The 20,227-nt window shown below is 43.8% G+C and overlaps 1 protein-coding gene and 1 pseudogene across 6 annotated transcripts in view; both read right to left on the bottom strand.

The window, feature by feature from the left end:
• MYO3B (myosin IIIB) overlaps positions 1-20,227 on the bottom strand; it is a 482,588-nt gene that overhangs the window by 105,325 nt on the left and 357,036 nt on the right. For all 6 annotated transcript variants that reach the window (XR_015255300.1, XM_086718868.1, XM_086718870.1 and 3 more), the window contains 2 exons: positions 16,071-16,172; positions 11,910-12,012 (listed from right to left, as the gene is read on the bottom strand). Coding sequence is in view for 5 of the 6 variants with exons in the window: in XM_086718868.1 (XP_086574994.1) it covers positions 11,910-12,012; positions 16,071-16,172 (205 nt within the window). In the remaining variant the exon portion in view is untranslated. The remainder of the gene's footprint in view (positions 1-11,909; positions 12,013-16,070; positions 16,173-20,227) is intronic.
• On the bottom strand, positions 6,716-7,940 carry LOC112868495 (small ribosomal subunit protein uS11 pseudogene; annotated as a pseudogene).

Below are 20,227 nucleotides of genomic sequence, written 5' to 3'. Positions count from 1 at the left end.
GCTCTCAACCACCAGGCAACTCCACAAATAGGTGTGGAAATCTTCAGGAAAAGAAAAAGTCTTAGAAGCAAGTCTGCACTGTTACTGAGGGTAGCTGGATATTTGTTCCAGAGTTTATAGAGTCATCTGAACTTTTTGCATTTTTACAAAAGGGGCGTTTGGAAACTGTCTACAAGTCTGTCATCAGTCTAGGAGCTTTCCTAACCTGCACTGTGGAAACTGTCCCAGCCCTGCCTGAAATCCTGTGAAGGAAGCATAAAGAAAGAGTTCATTTGAGCCAATGTCTACTGACACAGATTCAGAAAAACATGAGTTGGCCAAGTCACCTGGGGAAGCGTTCCCATGGGTCAAGACAAGTGAGAGCCAAATTTAGGAAGAGAAAAGAAAACTGAGGGAACAGCAGAGCAGAGATTCTTAAGAAAGTTGGTATCTATTCAAGCCTTTAGATCCCAGGTGAAGACAGGGCTGTAGCTTTGCCCTCCTAACAGGCTAACAGATCAGATCCTTCTTCCTGCAACAATACCACGGACTCCACCACTGCCACACCACCACTTTTAATATGAAATTACAGATACTATGAGACTGCACTTGGGTGAAAGAAGTATGTGGCATGCTAGAGAAACTAATGGAAACAACAGCCCTGCCTTAGAGGGAAAAGCACAATTGGATCTGAGAATAACATCCTTACACTCCCAGGAGGAACGAACTAAAAATAAAAGACAACAAGGTGCTTGTGCTTCCTGCCAGTCAGTAAATCCAATAAGCAAAGGAGATGCCTCAACCTGGCGCTGGGTAGTTAACCGTCAGCCTGACTCCCTCCACCCGAGAGCAGCCATGTGGCTCTCAGAGCTAACAGCTGCCAAGCAGAACCCCTCAGATTAACCCATAGGTGGTGTTGAACCACTTCCCATTAAGATATTTGCAAAGCAAACAAAAATGATAGCCCCACTCTGAGTGCTGGGAGCGGGCCAGGAGCGCTGGCTGTTCTTGTTGACACAAAGAGCTCTCCGGGGAAGGTCTGGGCCAGAGCAAGGAAGGCCACTCCTGCCTGCGTCTCCAGACTGTGTTGATTTTAGGCCATTAGAATCTTAGTAACAGGGTCTGTTTATTATCTAATTTCCCAATCACAGCAGTCGCTAGAGCCCTGTCTCACCAAAGCTCTCTATTCCTGTCTTCCTGACCTACACCATTGAGATGAAAAGAAAAAAATTCCAGCCTCCTTCTGTTTTGTCTGCTCATCAAGGAGGCAAGTCTGAGAAGTCACTGAGGTGCACACAGAAAGAGTGTGGCATCACTACTGTCAATGGCTGCTGTGGCCAACACTTGCTCAGGTCCATCACAGTTTAAAGTGACTGGGGCAATACTAATGGGAAATATGCTGGAATATTTGTGCCCTGCAGGTACAAGCCAAATGCCACAGAATCCACGAAATACATTTGGAACAGAAACACTACTATTTTTCCTTTTAACCCAAAGAAAATGAAATAAAGTTAACAAGGCTGTGGAAATATATAAAGTTATTCTTCCTTCAACCTGTAAGATTATAATCTAGGTTTCCTTAAGTATTGATGATAAAACACTTTTATCTAGAATTCATTTTTACACAAATTTTGTTTCCTGCAATATTTTCATCTTGAACAAGTTTTCTTTTCTCAAGTTTGTTTTTTCTTTCAAAATAGGCTCAATATGCAAAGATTTTTTTTTCAAAGAGAGAGAGAGAGAGAGAAAGAACAAGCATAGGGAAGGGTATAAGAAAGGGAGAGAGAGAATCTTAAGCAGGCTCCATACCCAGCATGGAGCCTGATGTGGGGCTCGATATCATGACTGTGAGATCATGACCTGAGCTGAAATCAAGAGTTAGATGCTTAACCGACTGAGCCACCCAGGTGCTCTGCAAAGGTATTTTTGTCAAAAACTCATTCTGAGCCTGAACATAACAAAGGTATGGATGAGGATACAAGCAAAGTAGGTATCAGAGATGTACTGAATTTCTAGAATTTCCTACACTCACAAAATGGGTAATGTAGGACGGGAGCAAGGGATGATGAAATGGTCAGAAGAATTTGCCAAATTTTGTTGTTCCTTGAAATTGTCCTTTAGATTAGAAACCAGAACTTTAGGGATGTAGGTATCAATTGTATACGGAGAGAGACAAACAGAAACAGAGAGAAGAAAAGGAAAGAAAGAAGGAAAAGGAGAGAGCTAAAGAGAGATGGAGATTTCTTTAGTAAAAGTACAGGTTATCATTCTGAACAGTTGATTTTTTATAAAAAAAATAAGGGGGGGGAGTTATTTGCTACTTAAAGTATAAAGAGCAACTTCCACCTTTCATTCAGTTTTAGATGATATTTATCCAAATAAAATTAAGTGTCACTGGACCAAAGTTCTCTGTAAATGTGCAGGCTTTCCAGAAAGAAAGTAAATCCAACATTGCAGGTCAACTCCACAGAGCTCATGCCATCATTCGCTGACAGCATCACTGGCTGATGTGTCCACAGGGGATCACATTTAAGGCCTCGGTGGGTGATGCGGTAACTGTGGCTATACATGAGGTTATGTCGAACACACCGAAATTGGTTCTCACGTCAAACTGTGCAAACAATTTCTGGAGATGCTCCATGTTTGTCTGAGACACCAGGCCCAAAACACTGCCTTGAAGTGTGGATCTCGTGTGTGGGTGGGGGTGGTCAGAGATCCCAAGTCAAAAATGTGTTCTAACAGCACGGTGCTGGGGTGGCTCAGTCAAATATTTTGACTCTTGATCTCAGCTCAGGTCATGATCTCATGGTTTGTGAGTTCGAGTCCAGCATCAGGCTCTGTGCTGACAACACAGAGCCCGCTTGGGATTCTGTCTCTCTCTCTCTCTCTCTCTCTCTCTCTCTGCCCCTCCCCCACCCGCTTTCTCTCTGTCTCTCGCTCTCTCAAAATAAATAAATAAACTTCAAAAAATGTGTTCTAATATTTCTGCTTAAGTTCACTATGTCTGGATCCTAGCAGCTAACTCTAAATTAAGATAGTAACCATAGGCAGTTACCTGCCAATAACTCTGCTTCATAAAGAAAATACATAATTAAGCATCTTCCCAAACTTGGGTCTTAATTTTTTTTTAAGTAGGCTTCACACTCAGCATGCAGCCCATTGCAGGGTTTGAACTCATGACCCTGAGATCAAGACCTGAGCTGAGATCAAAAGTCCAATGCTTAACTGACTGAGCCACCCAGGCACCCCAGGCCTCATTTCTGAGTTGGGAAGTTAGATCCATTACAGAAAAATGAGACGATGTTAACATTTCCATTCACTTATTTTGTTAGCACTGTTGGGTTTCTGAGAAAGCCAGATTCCTACTTTATCAAAAATCAATTATTATGTTGAAGTCAAACTCAACATAAATAAGAAGCATTTCTTGAGGGAAAACTAATTAAATTTAGCTTTGGATCTAACAGAAGTAAAAATTCATTCATCCGTTCATCAATTACCCTTATGCTTATAATGGCCCAAGATCCAGATTCGGCTGTTATCCAGAAATGAGTGACAGTTTCAACCCTGGAGTTTATTATCACATATAGATTATAGTAACAACAGTTAACATTTCTGTGCATTTACTACACGCCTGGTAGTCTTCTAAACATTTCCTATAATTTATTCTCACAATGGTTATAGGAGATAGGTACCATTATTAGACATGTGCTTAACTTGCCCAAGGTCACTGAGCTAGTTGGACACGGACCTGAGCCTAGACAGAAGCAATCTGGCTCCAGAGTCCATAGCCTAAACTGCTTCCTCTGCCTGCATGGTGCCCCTGAACACAGTGGACAGGAGTCAAACTCAGATGCTGGTGGGACCAGGCCATGAATTAAGCAGTCTGTGAGTAGGAATCAATGGAAGACACCCTCTACTCGGTCCCAGCAGACTGCTGCTAGATACAACAATTTTTTAAAGCCATCAGAAATCTGAATTGTTCCATGAAGTCTTTCTATTTTTATAAGTTGGAAACTAAATTAAGAATTTTAAAAACATTGTTCAGGCCAACCAAAATACGTCTGCAGACCATATTCTACTCAATGACTGTATGTGTACATTTTTCAGCTTATAGAATATGGTCCAAAACATTTTGTGCATCTTTAAGCCTCCCACATCTTGGCTCCTATCTGCTTTATTGCCCGTTATAGTTCTCCCTGCATCACGTCCCTCCCACCACACCCTCTGCCTTCATCCCACTGGACACCTCGCCTTCTTGTTGTGCCCCCTGCACATCATGCCTCTGGACCATGGTTCACTCTTTCTCCCACCTGGGATGGTCTTCTCCTAGCTCTAGTCTGTTTCAAAACCCTGCACGAGGTGCCACATGGGTGATAGCGTGAAGGATGAGTAAAATATTCCAGGTAAAGAAAGAACTGTCAAGGAAATTCTATTCAGAAGGAATAGCATGGACAGGTATACAGAAACAGGAAAACAAAAGGCATACTGAAAATCACCAAACAGCTCCAGATAATTTTAAAAGAGGGCACTAGACTTTGGAATCTGGTCCTCCAAAAAGAACTTGGACTGCTGACATTCTTGACATCCACAATCCTTCTAAAAGGGTCTTTTGCATAAGGATCACTGATCCACTGATGATTTAAGGTTTGTTGAAATAGTTCAGATAAATATTTATGTACAGCCATAAGCAAATCCACAAGGAAAAATATAACTCAAAACAGATTTTTCCTTGAAGCTCCTTTCAGCTGGTGATAAGATTTCTGGCTTCAAAAACGGTTTGAAAATAAATGTGACCAATTAGTACTTTAAAAATCAAGAAACTCCAAGAAGGCCCTAACAATCGAGTAAGCTCTGGAAGTTACCACTTGGGGCTGTGCCAGTGAAACCCTGGCCATATTGGCAAGGGTGAGTCGGGCCCAAACTCTACCTCACGTTTATCCCTGGCATAAAAGCCAGGAACACAAGAAAATAAAATATGACCCTCACGTTAAAGCAGAGAGTGAGGGCTGTTCAAAGTTTCTAAAGTGCTGGAATCCTCAATGCGTATTTTAGTCTAAAGCCCTACAGCTAAGCCAGAGGAGCCTTGACTCTTCACCTCAGGCTAGCCTGCACAGACTACTGTTGCTACCACTTCCATCACCACAACCAACAGCAGCGTGTTATCATCCCATGAGCGTTTACCGTGCGTCTAGAGCTATGCTAGTTCTCTCGCAGAGATCATCTCCAATCCTCACAATCACGCCCTTTCTGCAGCCCAGGACACCGAGTTTCAGAAAGACGAAGGAATTTGACCAAAGACTCGTAGTTCATAAGAAGCTGAACTATGATTTAAACTCAGGACTGTCACCAAGGCCCATCTGCTTTCTACCCAAAGGAGATAACACACAGCGTATCTCCCACATCACGAGCACTTCCTAGAAGAAGGCCGCCACCTCTACCACTGCGCCCATACCTGCCGCCACCCTCCTTCGGTGTCCAAGTTCCTCTAATGCCTAGTGCATTAACTTGGCCCTGGCAGTAGGCACTTGGCTGGAGGGCACCGGCCTCCGGAGGGGGAGAAACAGAACTGGAAGGAAAAAGGAGCACGGGAACTGAAGGGTGGGAGAGGAAAGGTCCTCCTGATACATAAGGAAAGTTTTGTTTTGTTTAATCTTCTTAGCACTGCCACATATTTCTGCGGGGACCCCCCACGCAGTGTGTGTGTCAAGATATGTGGCAATCTGTACTTTTACAGCCCACATGAAGATCTGGCCCACAGTTGGCCCTGACTGGGAGGCTGTTTCTCTGGCTCATCCATTCTGAGGTCAGCCCAATTGGCTCCAAGCCCCAGAGTGGGAGAAATATGTGCTCGCTTTCCCCTCTTGCGAGGTGCCAGCTCTCCTCGAGCTGCCTGAGTCATGAAGATTCCCGTCACTCGGAGTCCGAATCCTCCCTGAAGTGGCCCACAAGGAAGCGGTTTCTCTGGAGGTGTGTAACGAGCTGCCGGGTAGAAACACGTGCACCAGCATTATCAATCTCCTGCCTCCGTTATAGGGGCTTCTTGTTATATAACAACAGGCTAGCTGTGCTAAAGAATGTCAAATAAAAGCCTGGCAAGAGCTTTGCCATATGCAGGCCAAATTAAATTAAGGAGCATAATCCTCACTATTGTACTTATCAGCATTAAAATAGAGGATTACCATCATGGGAACAAAGCCCCACGACATAAAAGACTATTTCCTTTCTGCCATTCACTGTACACAGTTACAGGCTCATGTAGGAAGCGGAGCGGAGAAGGGCCACACCAACCACTGATTTCTCCTTTCAACCTGAAGCTGCCTTCTCCCTAGCCAAGTTAGCCCCCACCCCATCATGCACAGATGGGAACATCTTCTCCATGAGGCTTTAATCCCAAGAATTCGGTGCTGGAGTTCTCTCCACCAATCACAGGATGACGGTTTTATGCCCACCAGGGTTTTTCCCTTAGCTGGTTGTGATTTAAGATTTGTCACAATGACATTTATAGAGAGCACAGAGCAGAAAAAGCCATGGGCTAAGCATTTGGAACCTGGAACCTAGACAGGCAGCAGAATGTATCAGTAACTTAAAAGTGTCAGCTCTGGAGTCAGAAGGCCTGCGTCCAAATCCTGACTCTGTCACTTTACTACTGGGCAATATTGGCAAATTACTTATCTTTTTGTTAAAGCTTATACAAAGGCAGTTTATTAACAGAAAACAATAATTTGAGAAATCCTGTTCATAGACGGTGACCACAGCAACCCCCCTTCCTGCAGGTACTATCAGAGGGGATGGGGGTGGCTTTCTCAATCTGCCCGATCTTCATTCCTGAGTGGACAATGGCTCTGAGGGTTGACTGGGCTCCAGGGCCAGGGATCTTGGTCCTATTTGCTCCTGTGGCCTGGAGTTGGATGTGGAGGGCAGCGGTGCCCAGCTCCTTGTACCTTTGGGCTACATCCTGGGCAGCCAACACGGCAGCAAAGGGAGAGGACTCATCTCGGTCAGCCTTCACCTTCATCTCACTAGTCACACAGCAGATGGTTTCCTTGCCAGAAAGATCAGTGACCCGGACAATAGTGTCACTGAAGGATGCAAAGATGTGGTGGACATCAAACACATTTTCTCCTTCAGCCACTTGAGATCTGAGGCTGATGACCTGTTCTTCCTTCTTTTCCTTCCCCTTGAGAGGTGCCATTTCCGCATGTCTTCTCCAGACTCCACCACCAGAAAGCAAATTACTTGTAATACCATAATGTCGGAAATTATAAAATGTGTACCTCTTTCATAGGGTAATCTAAGGATTAAATAAGGTAGTACATGCAGAACACTTAATATAGTGCCCCAAATTTGTTAATAAATGCCAAATGTTAGTTGTTTTTATTGCTGGAGAGAGAAGCTCTGGTTTCAAACGTGACCTGCCATTTATTCTCTGTGTGACACTGTGTGACCCCTCCAGACTAGCTGATTAGGGGCTAGGTAAATCTGATACATCAACTCAGCACTGGTCTCTAGGCAAGCTTTGGGGACTACAGTCTTGGCCTTCCCAGTTTGGTTTACTTATCCATAAGACGGGTCGGTAATGCCAGCCAAAAGGCTTGGATAAGAATCACGTGAGATAACTGGAAAAGGACCTGGACTCACAACAAACGTTGAGTGACTCTGAAGGATTATGTTGTTCTTATTCTCAGCAATATTTCTTGTCAGGTTTGGGTTTTCCTTATGAGCTCTTCCCTCTGATTTTGCCTTCTCTTTATCTTTCCCTAGTACCTGTCTGATCCCATCACTACTACTTCAGGACTCTTCTGGCACATTTTGTTGGTTGGTTCTCCAACCCCTTTCTTCTCTGCCTACAGCCTATTTGCAGAAGCTGAAAATGCCCATGCTCATGTTCTCAGCTTTCCTTGTAGCTCCCTGGCAGATTCTGGCCAGTGAGATGAGAGGAGAGTGTCCTAGGGACTTCTGGGAAAGGCTTCCATCCTGACGAACAGAGAGAGGCTCCTGAGGAGAACCCCACCCGCTTCCCATCCACCTCTTCCTTCCTGCTTTGGACACTGCCACGTGAGGAAGTATTGCTTTAGTGCTGCCTCAGCCACCTTGCAACCATAAGTAGGGGCACGCTGATGCACTGAAAATAGCAAAGAGATGAAAAGGCCTACCTCCTTAATGACATCCCTGAGCAACTGAGCCAGCACTGGAACTTTTGTCTTCAGACCTTTATCTCAAGGGATTCTTAAACATATTGGTTGGAGGGTCTGTTAATTGCTGCTAAGAGCATCATCATTGGCATAACTCAGCTTTCTTCTTTGCCTGCCCATCTCTTCCCCTGTTGCTCTCCCCAGTTTCCTTCCTGTCAACCCCTGGCTTGATCCACAGGGCACTGAGGTGACCATCAACACAGAGGGCAAAATGAGACCCCTAACCCCCTGGGGCAGGCATATCTTGACACCCTATCTAATGAATTATTCTGGATCCTATTGTTGCTGCCCCTACCCAAAGACTGAGCAGGAAAAACATTTATTTCATAAAAATATGAGCTCTAAGAGTGGCCTTGGATGTCAGCTCAATAAACGTATTGAGTACCTACTGCATGTGTTGGAAACAGAAAGAAATAAGATTCAACCCTCACTTTTGAGAAGCTGACCTCCTAGCACACAGTCAACCACACCACCACGCAATATGTGAAGCGACAGAGAGTGATAAACCAAAGTGTGGTCCCAGGACCCTGTCTGTGAGCTGTTCCTACTCACTCAATGTCATAAGGAGCTTGTGCCAGAATGTAAATCAGTTTATTACCAAGTACATTATTTAGCTCTGCTGATATTTTTTTTTCATAGCAAGACTTCCTCGATGAAGAAAGCAGTGGGTTGATTGACATTCTGATATGAACTCATTATCTTGTTGTGAACCAGCATTCTGAGTAGTACTGTTAAAAATGGACTACAAAGATTCAAGGAGCATTGAAGAGAATTAAGGTCTTCATAGAGGGAAGGGATATGACCATGTGTCTTGATGAGATAGCTAAGAACTGAACAGAAAGGCATGAGCAGAGAGAACAGAGGTAGTTACATTGGTAAAACGGTAAGTCTGACCCCACAGGGTGCATATAGGGACGTACTGGAGGTGAGTCTGGAAGACAAAGCAGAGCAAGACAGAAAGAGACTTGACATGGCAGACTGAGAAGTCTGAACCTCTTTTGGTCTAAAATGGGAAGCCATTAAAGTTCTTTGAAAAGCCAGAATATACTTTAGGATAATTGATCAGGTGTCAGAAATAAAAGCTGGTCTATAAAGAAGAGAAAAGGGAGAGAGGGAGAGAGAACAAGATAATGGTAGGGCTGGACTAGGGAAGGATGCTAAGAAAATGATTGGAGGTGGAGTTAAATGAGAGGTAGGGATCAAAAATGGCTGCCAGGTTTCAAGGCTAGGTCACCAGAGTGTTTATTCAACTCACAAGAGTGGGGGGCAGAGGGGTCAGGCAGAAAAGGTGCTTTGGTGGGAACTTTTCTGCTGAGGCCCTGGTGTGGAAATCAGAACACGGTCAGCAGAACGGAATCCCAAGAACTGTGCTCACTCAGCTGAGAGTCGGTTGATACCAGAGCATACCAGCGAGAGAGGATATCACTCAGGTGAGGAATAGAGAAGAAAGAAAGTCAAGGGCTTGGAGGGCTGCCCCATTCCAATGGTGGGTGGAAGAGGATGATGGGGCCAGAGAAGACAGAGACCAGGATGTCTTAGAGGAAGAACCTGAAGCCTGCAATGCTGCAGACAGCCACGGAGGAGGGCAATTTGAGGACAGCACAGCCCATGGAACTGATGCTGCAGAGTCTGACAAAGACAAGGCTCTAGCAACTGGGAGCTGAACTTCCCAAGAGCAACTGTGGAGACAGAGGGAGGGCACAGATCAGATCGGATTTCAGGAATAAGGAGGGTGGTGGGGGAGGGAATGAGGCCCCAGACCAGGATGTTAGTCTGAGGAAGTGTGATGGTAAAAGTAACAAGAGGGAAGCCAGGGCCAAAAGCGGCCTTTTTTGTAAAATGGAGAGAAGTATAAGCAAAAGGGAGAAAGACACTAGAGAGAGAACGCCAGGGCGGGCTAAATGATGAGGGCAGGGCCACAATGAAGGCATTCACCTGTGCAAGGAGGGACCTGTAGCCTTTTGAGATGGGAGCATAGCCTTTTGAGATGGGAGCAAAGGAAGAAAGAATAGCTGAAGAGAAAGAGAGATTCTGAGGTGGAGGGAAGCAAAGGTGAAGTTGCTTACAGCTGTCCTGATACCCTATGTTAAAGTCAGTCATCAGCTGAGCAGCTGAGGTTGAGGGGAGTCAGGCAGTTGGAGGCATTGACCAAATTGGTTCACTGACTTGTCCAAGGTCTAACAGCTGGAAAATGTCAGCACTAACTAGGACCAGAACCCAAGTCTTCCACCTGCCAAGTTCAGTGGTCTTTCTGCTGCATCAGAAATTCTAAAGTTTGTTATTCTAGTATAGAGTATCTAGTATTATGTTCTATAATATTCCCTCAAGTACCCTTGGCTGAGCTATCCTACTGGGAAAGTAGTCTACTTTATAAGCAGTCCAACAACAGTTTGAGACCATTAGAGAAGTACTGATAATTTGTCAAGTCTCAAAAATATTAATAAGAAGCCTCAAGAGATTAAGAAATATTTTTAAAAAGTACAAATCAAAACCACTTCTTTTTCCAAGTGATGCAAAGAACTTTCTCCAAATCCTGGAGTACACTTCTTAAAAAAAAATTTTTTTTAATGTTTATTTATTTTTGAGAGAGACAGAGACAGAATATGAGTGGGTTAGGGGCAGAGAGAGAGGGAGACACAGAATCCGAAGCAGGGTCCAGGCTTCGAGCTGTCAGCACAGAGCCCAAGGCGGGGCTCAAACTCATGAGCTGTGAGATCATGACCTGAGCCTAAGTCGGACACTCAACCGACTGAGCCACCCATGCACCCCTGGAGTAAACTGTTAATGAAAAAGTCCCTACAACCAACTTAGAAGAAAAGAAGAAAGATAAGCTTCATTCTAGTTAGACCTTCCTTTTGCCACGGTCCACTCCTTCCTGTGGTTGTGTCCTCTTCCTGGTGACATGTGTGACAGGGCCTGAAAACCTTTTCTGGGAAAGGGTAGGTTGGGGAGTTTTCTGTGAAGAACAGAAGGCCTAGCCTAGGAGCTCCTTGAGTGTCCAGTGCTTGATGTCATGGCCTTGTCTGGTCTGACTTAGAGTGACATGAGCCTCCATTTGGCAGAGATATTGGTCTCTGCAGACCCGAGCAGTTCCTAGGTACACCGAAGATGGGGTGCTGTGGCCCTGGGCTGTAATGCTCTACTCTGAATTATATTTGACTAGAAACTGTGGGTAAATAGGAATTGATGCTCCCTTTTTGCTTCAGCGTAAACCAAGCTTTTTCAGTCTTGGAACTACTGTCATTTGGGGCTGGACAACTCATTGTTGTGAGGGGGCTGTGCTGTGCCTGGTAGGCTGTTTGGCACTATCCCTGGCCTCCACCCGCTAGATGGCATTAGTACAACTCCTCCCCCTAGAGTTGTGACAACCAAAAATATCTCCAGACATTGTTGAGTGTCCCGGGGCTGGGGGGGGGGTGGGGGGGAGGGGGGAGGGGGAAGTAGGGAAGAGAGGCAAAACTGTCCCCAGTTGAGAGAATCTGTTAAGGTTCATCAGGCAACTACCTGTTTTACCATGAAGAGAACCCAAATAGCGGGACTGCGCTCAGGTTGCGCTGTAGAATAAAGACTTTTGCCCACAGAGTAATGACGTCTGACCTGGGAGAATCTGATAAAAAACACTTTTTGGCTCCACTGTCTCCAACTCACCAAAACACTGTTAGAAATAGCTCTGTTTCAGTGTCCATTGGAACAGAGCACCTGAGTTTAAGATTGGGAATGCTTATGGATAAGACTCACCAATTTTTCTCAGTGATAGCAGGAGGGTTGCTTGAAGTGTCTTCATGGCCATTGTTGAATTCTGTTTGTGGGATGACTTTATGATCTATAGAGCCCCTTAGAACTGAGAGAAAACAAACAAGAAGACAAACAAAGTACTTAGAGATCTATGGACAAGCTCAGAAATAGGCAGGGTTAGGTTTTAGAACATGTCTACACTCCGTAGTACCTCTCTCCTGCCCCTCCTGCTGTTCCACAGCCTTTGTCTATGACATGTCATCAAAACTGACCTGTTCTGTGATCCCAGCCAGCAAGTTGGGTAAAATCATTCATGGTTTTGGGAAAACAAGCTACCTTTCTCTGGCAACAGAGGTAACGGAGCTCAGTGGCCCCCAGGTGAGGCAGACTGCAATGGTGGCAGCAAGAATGGCACTGGGCAAGACGGCAGGCCAGCTTCCGGTCCTAGACAGCAGGACAGGGCGGCCTGCTGACACAGATGGTAGGTCAAGGAATGGATTGTCACAATGCGGGTAGGACTGAATGTAAACAGGGAATCATTCCTAGAGTAACCCATTTCTACATTGTGAATGAGGACAGTTTACCAGTAAGTTTCTCAAGAGTGGGGATAACAAATACAATTCCTCCTTTCAGTGACCCTGGCAGCTCAGCTGTAACTAATCAATCATGCCCCTCTTTTCCACTAAACCTTAATTTATCTTCAAGGTCCTTCCTAACACGCTTTACATCAGTGTTTCCCAAAGTGCAGATGCCACGTGATCACGACTTGATAGGGACAACCCATGAAGCATCAACATCGCTTAGAAACTTGTTAGAAATGCAAATTCTTGGGCACCACCCCAGACCTACTGAATCAGAATGTCCAGGGAGTGGGGGAGGGGCTGGCAACCTGTGTTTTTAACAAGCCCTCAAGGTGATCCTGATCCGTGCTGAAGTTTGACAGACATTGCTCCAGATCAATGGTTCTTAATCCTAGTTGTATATTCAAATCACCCCGGGAAGATTTTAAGTATGCCTGAGCCCAGCCCCTACAGATTCTGAAACTGACCCAGGGTGGGGTGGGGTTGGCTTCAATTTCAAGAAACTCTCTGGATGATTTAACCTGTGGTCAGGGCTGAGCATTTACAGTCTCACACAGTCACTACTAATCAAGAGAGACTGCACCTATTTGGTATCCTCATTTCAGATCATCTAAAAGCATCCAAACCAAAATATAAACAGTGAGGATAATTTATAAATTTGGCAATTGTGACATACTGCAGAAGATGCATAAAATGTATAAAGTTGAAATTATAATGATAGAACACATAGCATGACAAAGATACAGTGCAAAAAAATAAATATAGAAATCAATTGTTTTATATTGTCTATTCTGGGAAGACTACGCTCTGATTCTATGTTATTAGTTTGGTTCCTTAGACAAATATGTTTTGTGTAGAAGAAATGTAATTCTTCGAGCTATCAACGGTAGATAAGACCATCTGTTGTTGTTATTATTATTGCTATAAACACCAAAGGATAAAGACAAAAATTTTTAAATTTTAAATGGAATATTATTACATTTTTATTATCACACAAAAAACATCATGACCAGACAGGGAAACAACAATGTTAAAAGAAGACAAAAAAGAAATTAAGAAAAATATCTGCAGCTTTTTAGAATTTCATTAACTTCCCTTCCCTGCCTTCCCTCCCATCTCTTGATTGACCAACTCCTCCCAGTAGAGGACCAGGCAGGTTTCCCCTTCCTGGAGATTCCAAAACACTGTTAGGCCTACGCTTACTTGTAATACCGTGGTAAGCAACATAAAAGCAAGAAGTGACATAAAAAGAAGAAAGAGGAGCCCACTTCAGGGCACAGATAACTCTGTTTGCTTATTAAGAAGGACCATTGATGGGAATAATCTTTAACCTTGTGCTCTGGCCCAATTCAGCTGGACCAAGAGCTACCATGCACTGATCAAAGCCCAGCCGGTATCACCCACGTGGAAAGCTGAGATTGTTGTTGTCTCCACCCATCTGAGATCTTCAGAATAAAAAGGAGCAACAGCAGTTCAATAGATTCAGAGAGGAAAAAACAAAGCAAGAAAAGATCACCAAGCCCCTTTTGGTTGGGGACTCTCCAGAGGAAGGTGCCATGTTTTTCCCCAGAGAGGAAGCTTCCACATCTTCACCTGGAACTTAGCAGATGCCCCTAGTTACTTTGCCTGGATTTACAATAAAAACCCATAGAATTTCTGTTCATGTAATTGAAGGGAAAACTTATTCCATGTTTCTTATTCATTTACACTTCAGTCATCAAAATATTGATTTTTAAGAGTTATTTGAAGTATAAAAATCAAACAGAAAACTTACAGAATATTCTTAATAAAGCTTAGATGAAGTCTGTTCTCCATCCTCCAGCTTTGCCTGGAGAGCAGGGAGAAGGATTTGAGTCAGAGTAAAGAGATAAACTTAAATAAGAAGGAGACCATCAAACTATTGAGTTCAAAGCAAAACTCAGTATTGTCAAATATTTTTAACTATGTCCTGGTGACAGCTGGAATCATCTGCATCTCTTTGGCAAATTAATTGCTACACAAGGAGATTGGAAAAGTGAAGATATGGAGAAAAACAGAAAGGTAAAATAGGGTGGTCCAGTCTAAGTAAATAGATCAACTTAAAAGGAATGACACCAGTGACGTGGCTGAACGATGAAGAGCTTGAATTGCAGACTTGAATACGTCCAGGAGTGACAACAGAAGCTTCTCCAGATATGGATTCTCATTTCCTCAAAGAAGCATCCCTGAGTGTTCTGGTTCAATGAAATAAAGTAATGCTGGGACTCCTTCTCTGAAGGAGTCGAATCCTTCCAAAGTCAGATTGAGCTTAATGAGCCATTCATATTTCCCAGGAAAATCAAGCCAATTCTCCACTGGACCATTTTGGAATAAAATGGAGAAGATATGGCTGAAAACACCAGAGCAGGCAGTGCAAAGTCAAATGCCTTTGGGGTCACTCAGGTAACAAGAATGTGTGCACTGTCAGGCCAAGAGGGTGTTGGGGGGGAGGTGGTGTTAGGGTTTGTGGTGAAGCAGAAAATATATGCCCCACCTAAAGACATTTGGGTTCAAAGTTTAAAAAAAAAAAAAAAACCAAACAAACACTGTATCTGACCAAACAAAATACATCTGTGTGCTGATTACACCAGAAGACCTCCTATTTGTGACTTCTGCTACGGAGAAAGGGTCTAGACCATGAGTCAGTAAGAGCTAGGCATCCTGTTTTTGAAAATGAAAAGGGTGTCATTGTCTCCACCCCAAAGTCTCCTCAAATTCAGGAAACACTGCTGCTCCCTGGGCTCTCCCTCTTCTCCTTCTCTCTTACTCCCTAACCTCCCTGCTCCAAGGTGAAGTCCCAGTTCTGTACTTCCTTGAAAAATAGGCTGCATGGCCAATTCCAAAGGAGCCAGATGTGCCCAGAAACTCCTTGCTGATACCCTGTAACTGCAAACTCTACTGGAAAATCCGGGGCAACTCATCCTCACTTTTTAGAAAATGCTGGCATTAGCATTAAGGGCCATATTTTTTAAAATCATAGTTTCTTCTTGCAGCAGAAGTCCAGGAAACTTCAAACTGCAAAAAGGGAAGATTCCAATATTTTTTCAATATTTAAAAACCATTAATTTAGTCTAATTCTCTCATTTTACGAGGATGTTAACTGATGGAGGGCTTAGACCTTGAGTTTTAAGTTCTTGTCCACGGTGCTACTTCCCACCATAAATGTTCTCGATTAGTTTGAGGTCTATTTACCAATGTCAGGATCACAGAAAGATCTTAAGAAGTTGAACTTTCATAAGTCCCAACATGAGTCAGACAGAAATGTGTCAGGGTCTACTCCGAGAGGAGGAGTTGAAGAGAGGCTATCAGTAAGGAGAGCCACAACGAGACCAGTTTCCCCAGTAAACAGGTCAGAGGGCAGAGGGAGCAGCTGCAGAGAAGCCGAGCTTATCTCCCTTTACTCCTTCCCTTCCGTGAAATCACCTATGGGGTCCTTTGTAAAGCTGTCCCTGCACTTAATCAGCTGTCACCTATAGAAAAACAGATCACCATATCAGGCGATCATTTTCAGCTATGGAACGTCTCTAACTATAGGACACCCTTCCCAAACCTCTAATGATCCTACCTGTGTGGTCACCAAGCTCACTACAGTCTTGAACGTGGGCACTTTCCTTGGTGTCCCCTGCAACAGCAGGCTGCAGATCACTGCATTGGCCTGAAGGGTGCTCTGTGGAATGAAACAAAGGAGTAACTTACCAAGGTTATGCTCCCATACCTGGATGAATTACCAAAGTGGGTGACATCACGTGGCTAGCGAAACCCACATTTGTCTTACAGTTTGAGACTCCAAGGTGATAAATATCATCAACAGATCTGGCACTTATTTTTAAGATTTAATACAGTGTGGTTGGAAAGGGCATAGTTGTAGAAAATAGGAGAATTGATAACTGTTCTGGTTGGACTTCCTACTAGCTTGGTGACATTGGTAATTCAGGTAACCTCTGTCTCACTGATTGCATTAGTCAAATAGGGAGCTGGGTGACAAATAGAAGTCTTAAGTGCACCAGGCCAGGGCTGCTGGTTTGACAACCAGGTGGCTTTCCTATTTCCTTTTCAGGTGTACCATCAGGGAAGTAAAAGGAGGGACAAGGTCTCCTCCTTCCCTCCACATCTCTACCCCTCAGGCAAGTCTGTCCTTTCCTTTCATCTTACAGCCCTGTTCTTTAATCGTCCTGGCTTGACAACCAATAATGCCATCATGGAAAAGAGAGACTACACATTCCACTTGGTTGAGGACTATCACAATTGCAGCTTTTCATTGTCCAGTTAGTTTGGCTCATGTTGATAAACACCTAAATACCTCTCTACCAAAACAGCTCATGCCTTGGGTGGAAAAATACTGAAGGGTTTATCTTGGCTGTCACGTCTCTTCTTCCATTCTCCATGACCCTCAAGGTCATGATGGTTTGAAGATGTTCCACCATCTCAGACTACCTCAGGTATCTGAAGATGGCTAGTTCTTTCCAGTTGGGTCCCTTGGCTCTAGAAGAAACCACACTGGCAGCAGAGTCCCTCCTTCCCACAGAGGAGATATTCTTTAGGCTCTGCCCTGAGGCAGTCAACAAACTCTGTGCCGTCTCCTTTTTCTCTGACCTGTGATGTAAACCTTGTTCTCTCTCATCCCCCACCTTCCTCTGACTCTGGCTATTTGTAATTTGCTGGCAGTACTTCTAGATATACCATATTAGAATATTTGGAATCTCTGACTTTTCTCCTTTTTAATTTCCTCGAAGGGGAATTTTTTTCCATCTGCTCTGTCTCTCTCCTTCTGAGTGACTCTCCTACCTCAAGCGTGACCTTCCCACACCCAGCCTGATGACACCATGCCTCTCCATTCTCTTGAGGTGGTCCAGTAAACCCATTTTAAGCAAGGCTGGCTGCCTCAGACTACACTTAAAGAGATATAGTCCATACTCTCATGGAGCTTACATTCTAATTAATACAGAGAGTAAGAGTAAAAAGAGATTAACAATGAACAAACACCCTGAAACTTTAAGGAGGTAAGCTGGGTAGACTAGAGTCCTCTCAATATTCCTGTCCATCTACAACCTCAGAATGTGACCTTACTCGGAAATAAGGTTTTTGTTGATGTAACTGGTTTAAGATGAGGTCATACTGGATTCAGCTGGGTCATCAGTCCAATGGTTAGTGCCCTTCTAAGAAGGCCATGTGAAAATACAGATACAGGGAGAATGCATATGATAATGAAAGCTACACGATGGGTGTCTAAGCCAAAGACTGCCAAGCATCAGAAGCTACGAGAGAGGCATGGAAAGAATTTTCCCTCAGAGCCTCCAGGAGAAACCAACATTGCTGATTCTGGACCTCCAGCCTCCTGAACTGTGAGAGAATACATTTCTGTTGTTTTATGCTACAAGGTTTGGGGTAATTTGTTACGTTAGCCCTAGGAAACTAACATGAAGAGGAAAAGCTGACAGCTGTTAAGAAAAAAGAAATGAGGAGAAAAAAATCAGGTACCTGTATTCAGCTTGATTTGGCTGGGGAGGCAGGGGAGGCTCATTAAGAACAGGAGTTAGGGAAATTTCCATTATTTTCATTTAACAAACACAAATATATGGCTTATTATGTGCCATGAAGTGTTCTAAGGCCCTCACTAATCCTCATGGTAACTTTAAAAGGTAGAGGCCACTATTATTCCCATTTTACAGGTAAGGAAACTGAGGCCCAGGCAGGTTCAATGACTTGCTTAAGAGTCACACACACAGCTGGAAAGTGGCAGAGCCAGGACTCAAACCCAAACAGTTTCGCCCTAAAGTCTGGATTCCTAAATATTACACAGTGCAGCCCCATTAATGTAAACATTCAAAAATCATTAACTCTTATTTTTTCCTTTAGAAGTGGAAGTTATTTCTTTCACATGTCTGGGCCTCTAAGGTCCCACAGATCAGCTGCTATGGGAGGAGCCTCTGGTCTAGACAGGCATTTGATGGCCTACCCAGAGGACAGACCCAGAGGCATACTTTCTAGCAGGGGCACTGTCCAGGTTGATTTCTTGGTTGGGGATCTAGGCTGGGTAAGCTTTCCTGCTCTCATAATGGACCTGGCAAACGGTGCCTACTGTATCTGGCAGAGAAGGCGCATACAGATGAGGCACAAAAGCCCAACCTTCCCCTCCTAACTGCTGCTGGCCAATTGCACAAGGAGCCTGTGTCATTTCTGGCTGGAGTGACAGCTGGTCAGCAGCCATCTTATCAGAACATAAAGAGGCCAGTTTGTGGGAGGTCTGACAGGCAAATGCCACCAAAAGCAGCACTGAGAAAGTAAAATTCTTTTCTCAAAGAAGAGAATCTCATTGACAGATTTTTTTTTTTTTTTCTTTTAACAGCCACATCAGACACCCTAGTCTCCACATAAAACAATTCTGGTAATTTCAGGCCTACGAGATCATTTTCCACTTTGATTGTCTAGTACTTAATTCCAGTCATTATCCCGGTCAAACTTTGAGTTCAAAGAAAAGTCTTGCCTCATAATTGCTTTCTCTAACTTGGAAACTAAGGAGGAAGGTTTTCTCTCATCCTAGAGATGAGTTTCTTGTCTGCCCTGGAACATCACTGTTTGGGGAATTCCCCTTGCCTTTAAGCATCCAGGGACTGTCACTATGTTCTCTGACTCCCAGCAGCCTTCAATGGGATTTACTTCATAGAATTTATGCCCTGCCTGCTTACAAAAAAGATTGGAGGAAGCTTCATAGATTGTTTCTTGTGGTTGTGTTAGTTGGCTCTGGCTTAGTACTCCTCTTAAGCCTGGGGCAGATGTGTCCGTCCTGGTTCCATCTGAGACTGTTTCTCCCACCTCCTTTTTAAAACATTTTCAGAGTAGTTTTAGACTTACAGCAAAACTGAGGGGGGAAGGCACAGAGATTTCTCCATATTCCCTGCTCCCACATATGCATCTACTCTCAACACCTCCCACCAGAGTGGTACATTTGTTACCTACACTGACACTTCTTCATTACCCCAAATCCATAGTTTACATTATGGTTTGCTCTTGATGTTGTATATCATATGGGTTTGGACAAGAAATGACATATATCCATCATTATGGTGTCATATGGTATCTTCACTGTCCTAAAAATCCTCTGGGCTCTGCCTATTAACCTCCTCCCACATCCCTGGCAACCACTGATCTTTTTACTGTCTCCATAGATTTGGTTTTATTGGAATGTCATATATTTGGAATCATACAGTACATAGTCTTTTCATACTGGCTTTCACCTTGTAATATGCATTTAAGTTTCCTTCATGCCTTTTTGTGGCTTGATAGCGCATTTCTTTTTAGCACTGAATAATTTCCATTGTCTGAATGTACTACAGTTTATTTATCCATTTACCCACTGAAGCACATCCTGGTGGCTTCCAAGTTTTGGCAATTATGAATAAAGCTGCCTCCAACATCTGTGTGCAGGTTTTTGTGTGGACGTAAGTTTTCAGCTCCTCTGGGTGGATATCAAAAAGTGTGATTACTGGATCATATGGTAAGAGTATGTTTACTTTTATAAGAAACCACCACGCGGTCTTCCAAAGTAGCTGTACCATTTTGTATTCCTACCAGCAACGAATGAGGTACCTGTTGTTCCACATCCTCATCTGCATTTGATGTTGTCAGTGTTATAGATTTTGGCCATTCTAATAGGTGTATAATGGTATTTTGTTGTTTTAATTTGCATTTTCCTGCTGACATATGATGTGGAGCATCAGACTG

Source organism: Puma concolor, chromosome C1 (assembly GCF_028749965.1).
Source record: "Puma concolor isolate L17-30 chromosome C1, mPumCon1.1.hap2, whole genome shotgun sequence".
In the NCBI taxonomy this organism is placed as follows: domain Eukaryota; kingdom Metazoa; phylum Chordata; class Mammalia; order Carnivora; family Felidae; genus Puma; species Puma concolor.
This window is presented reverse-complemented; position numbering and strand designations above follow the sequence as displayed.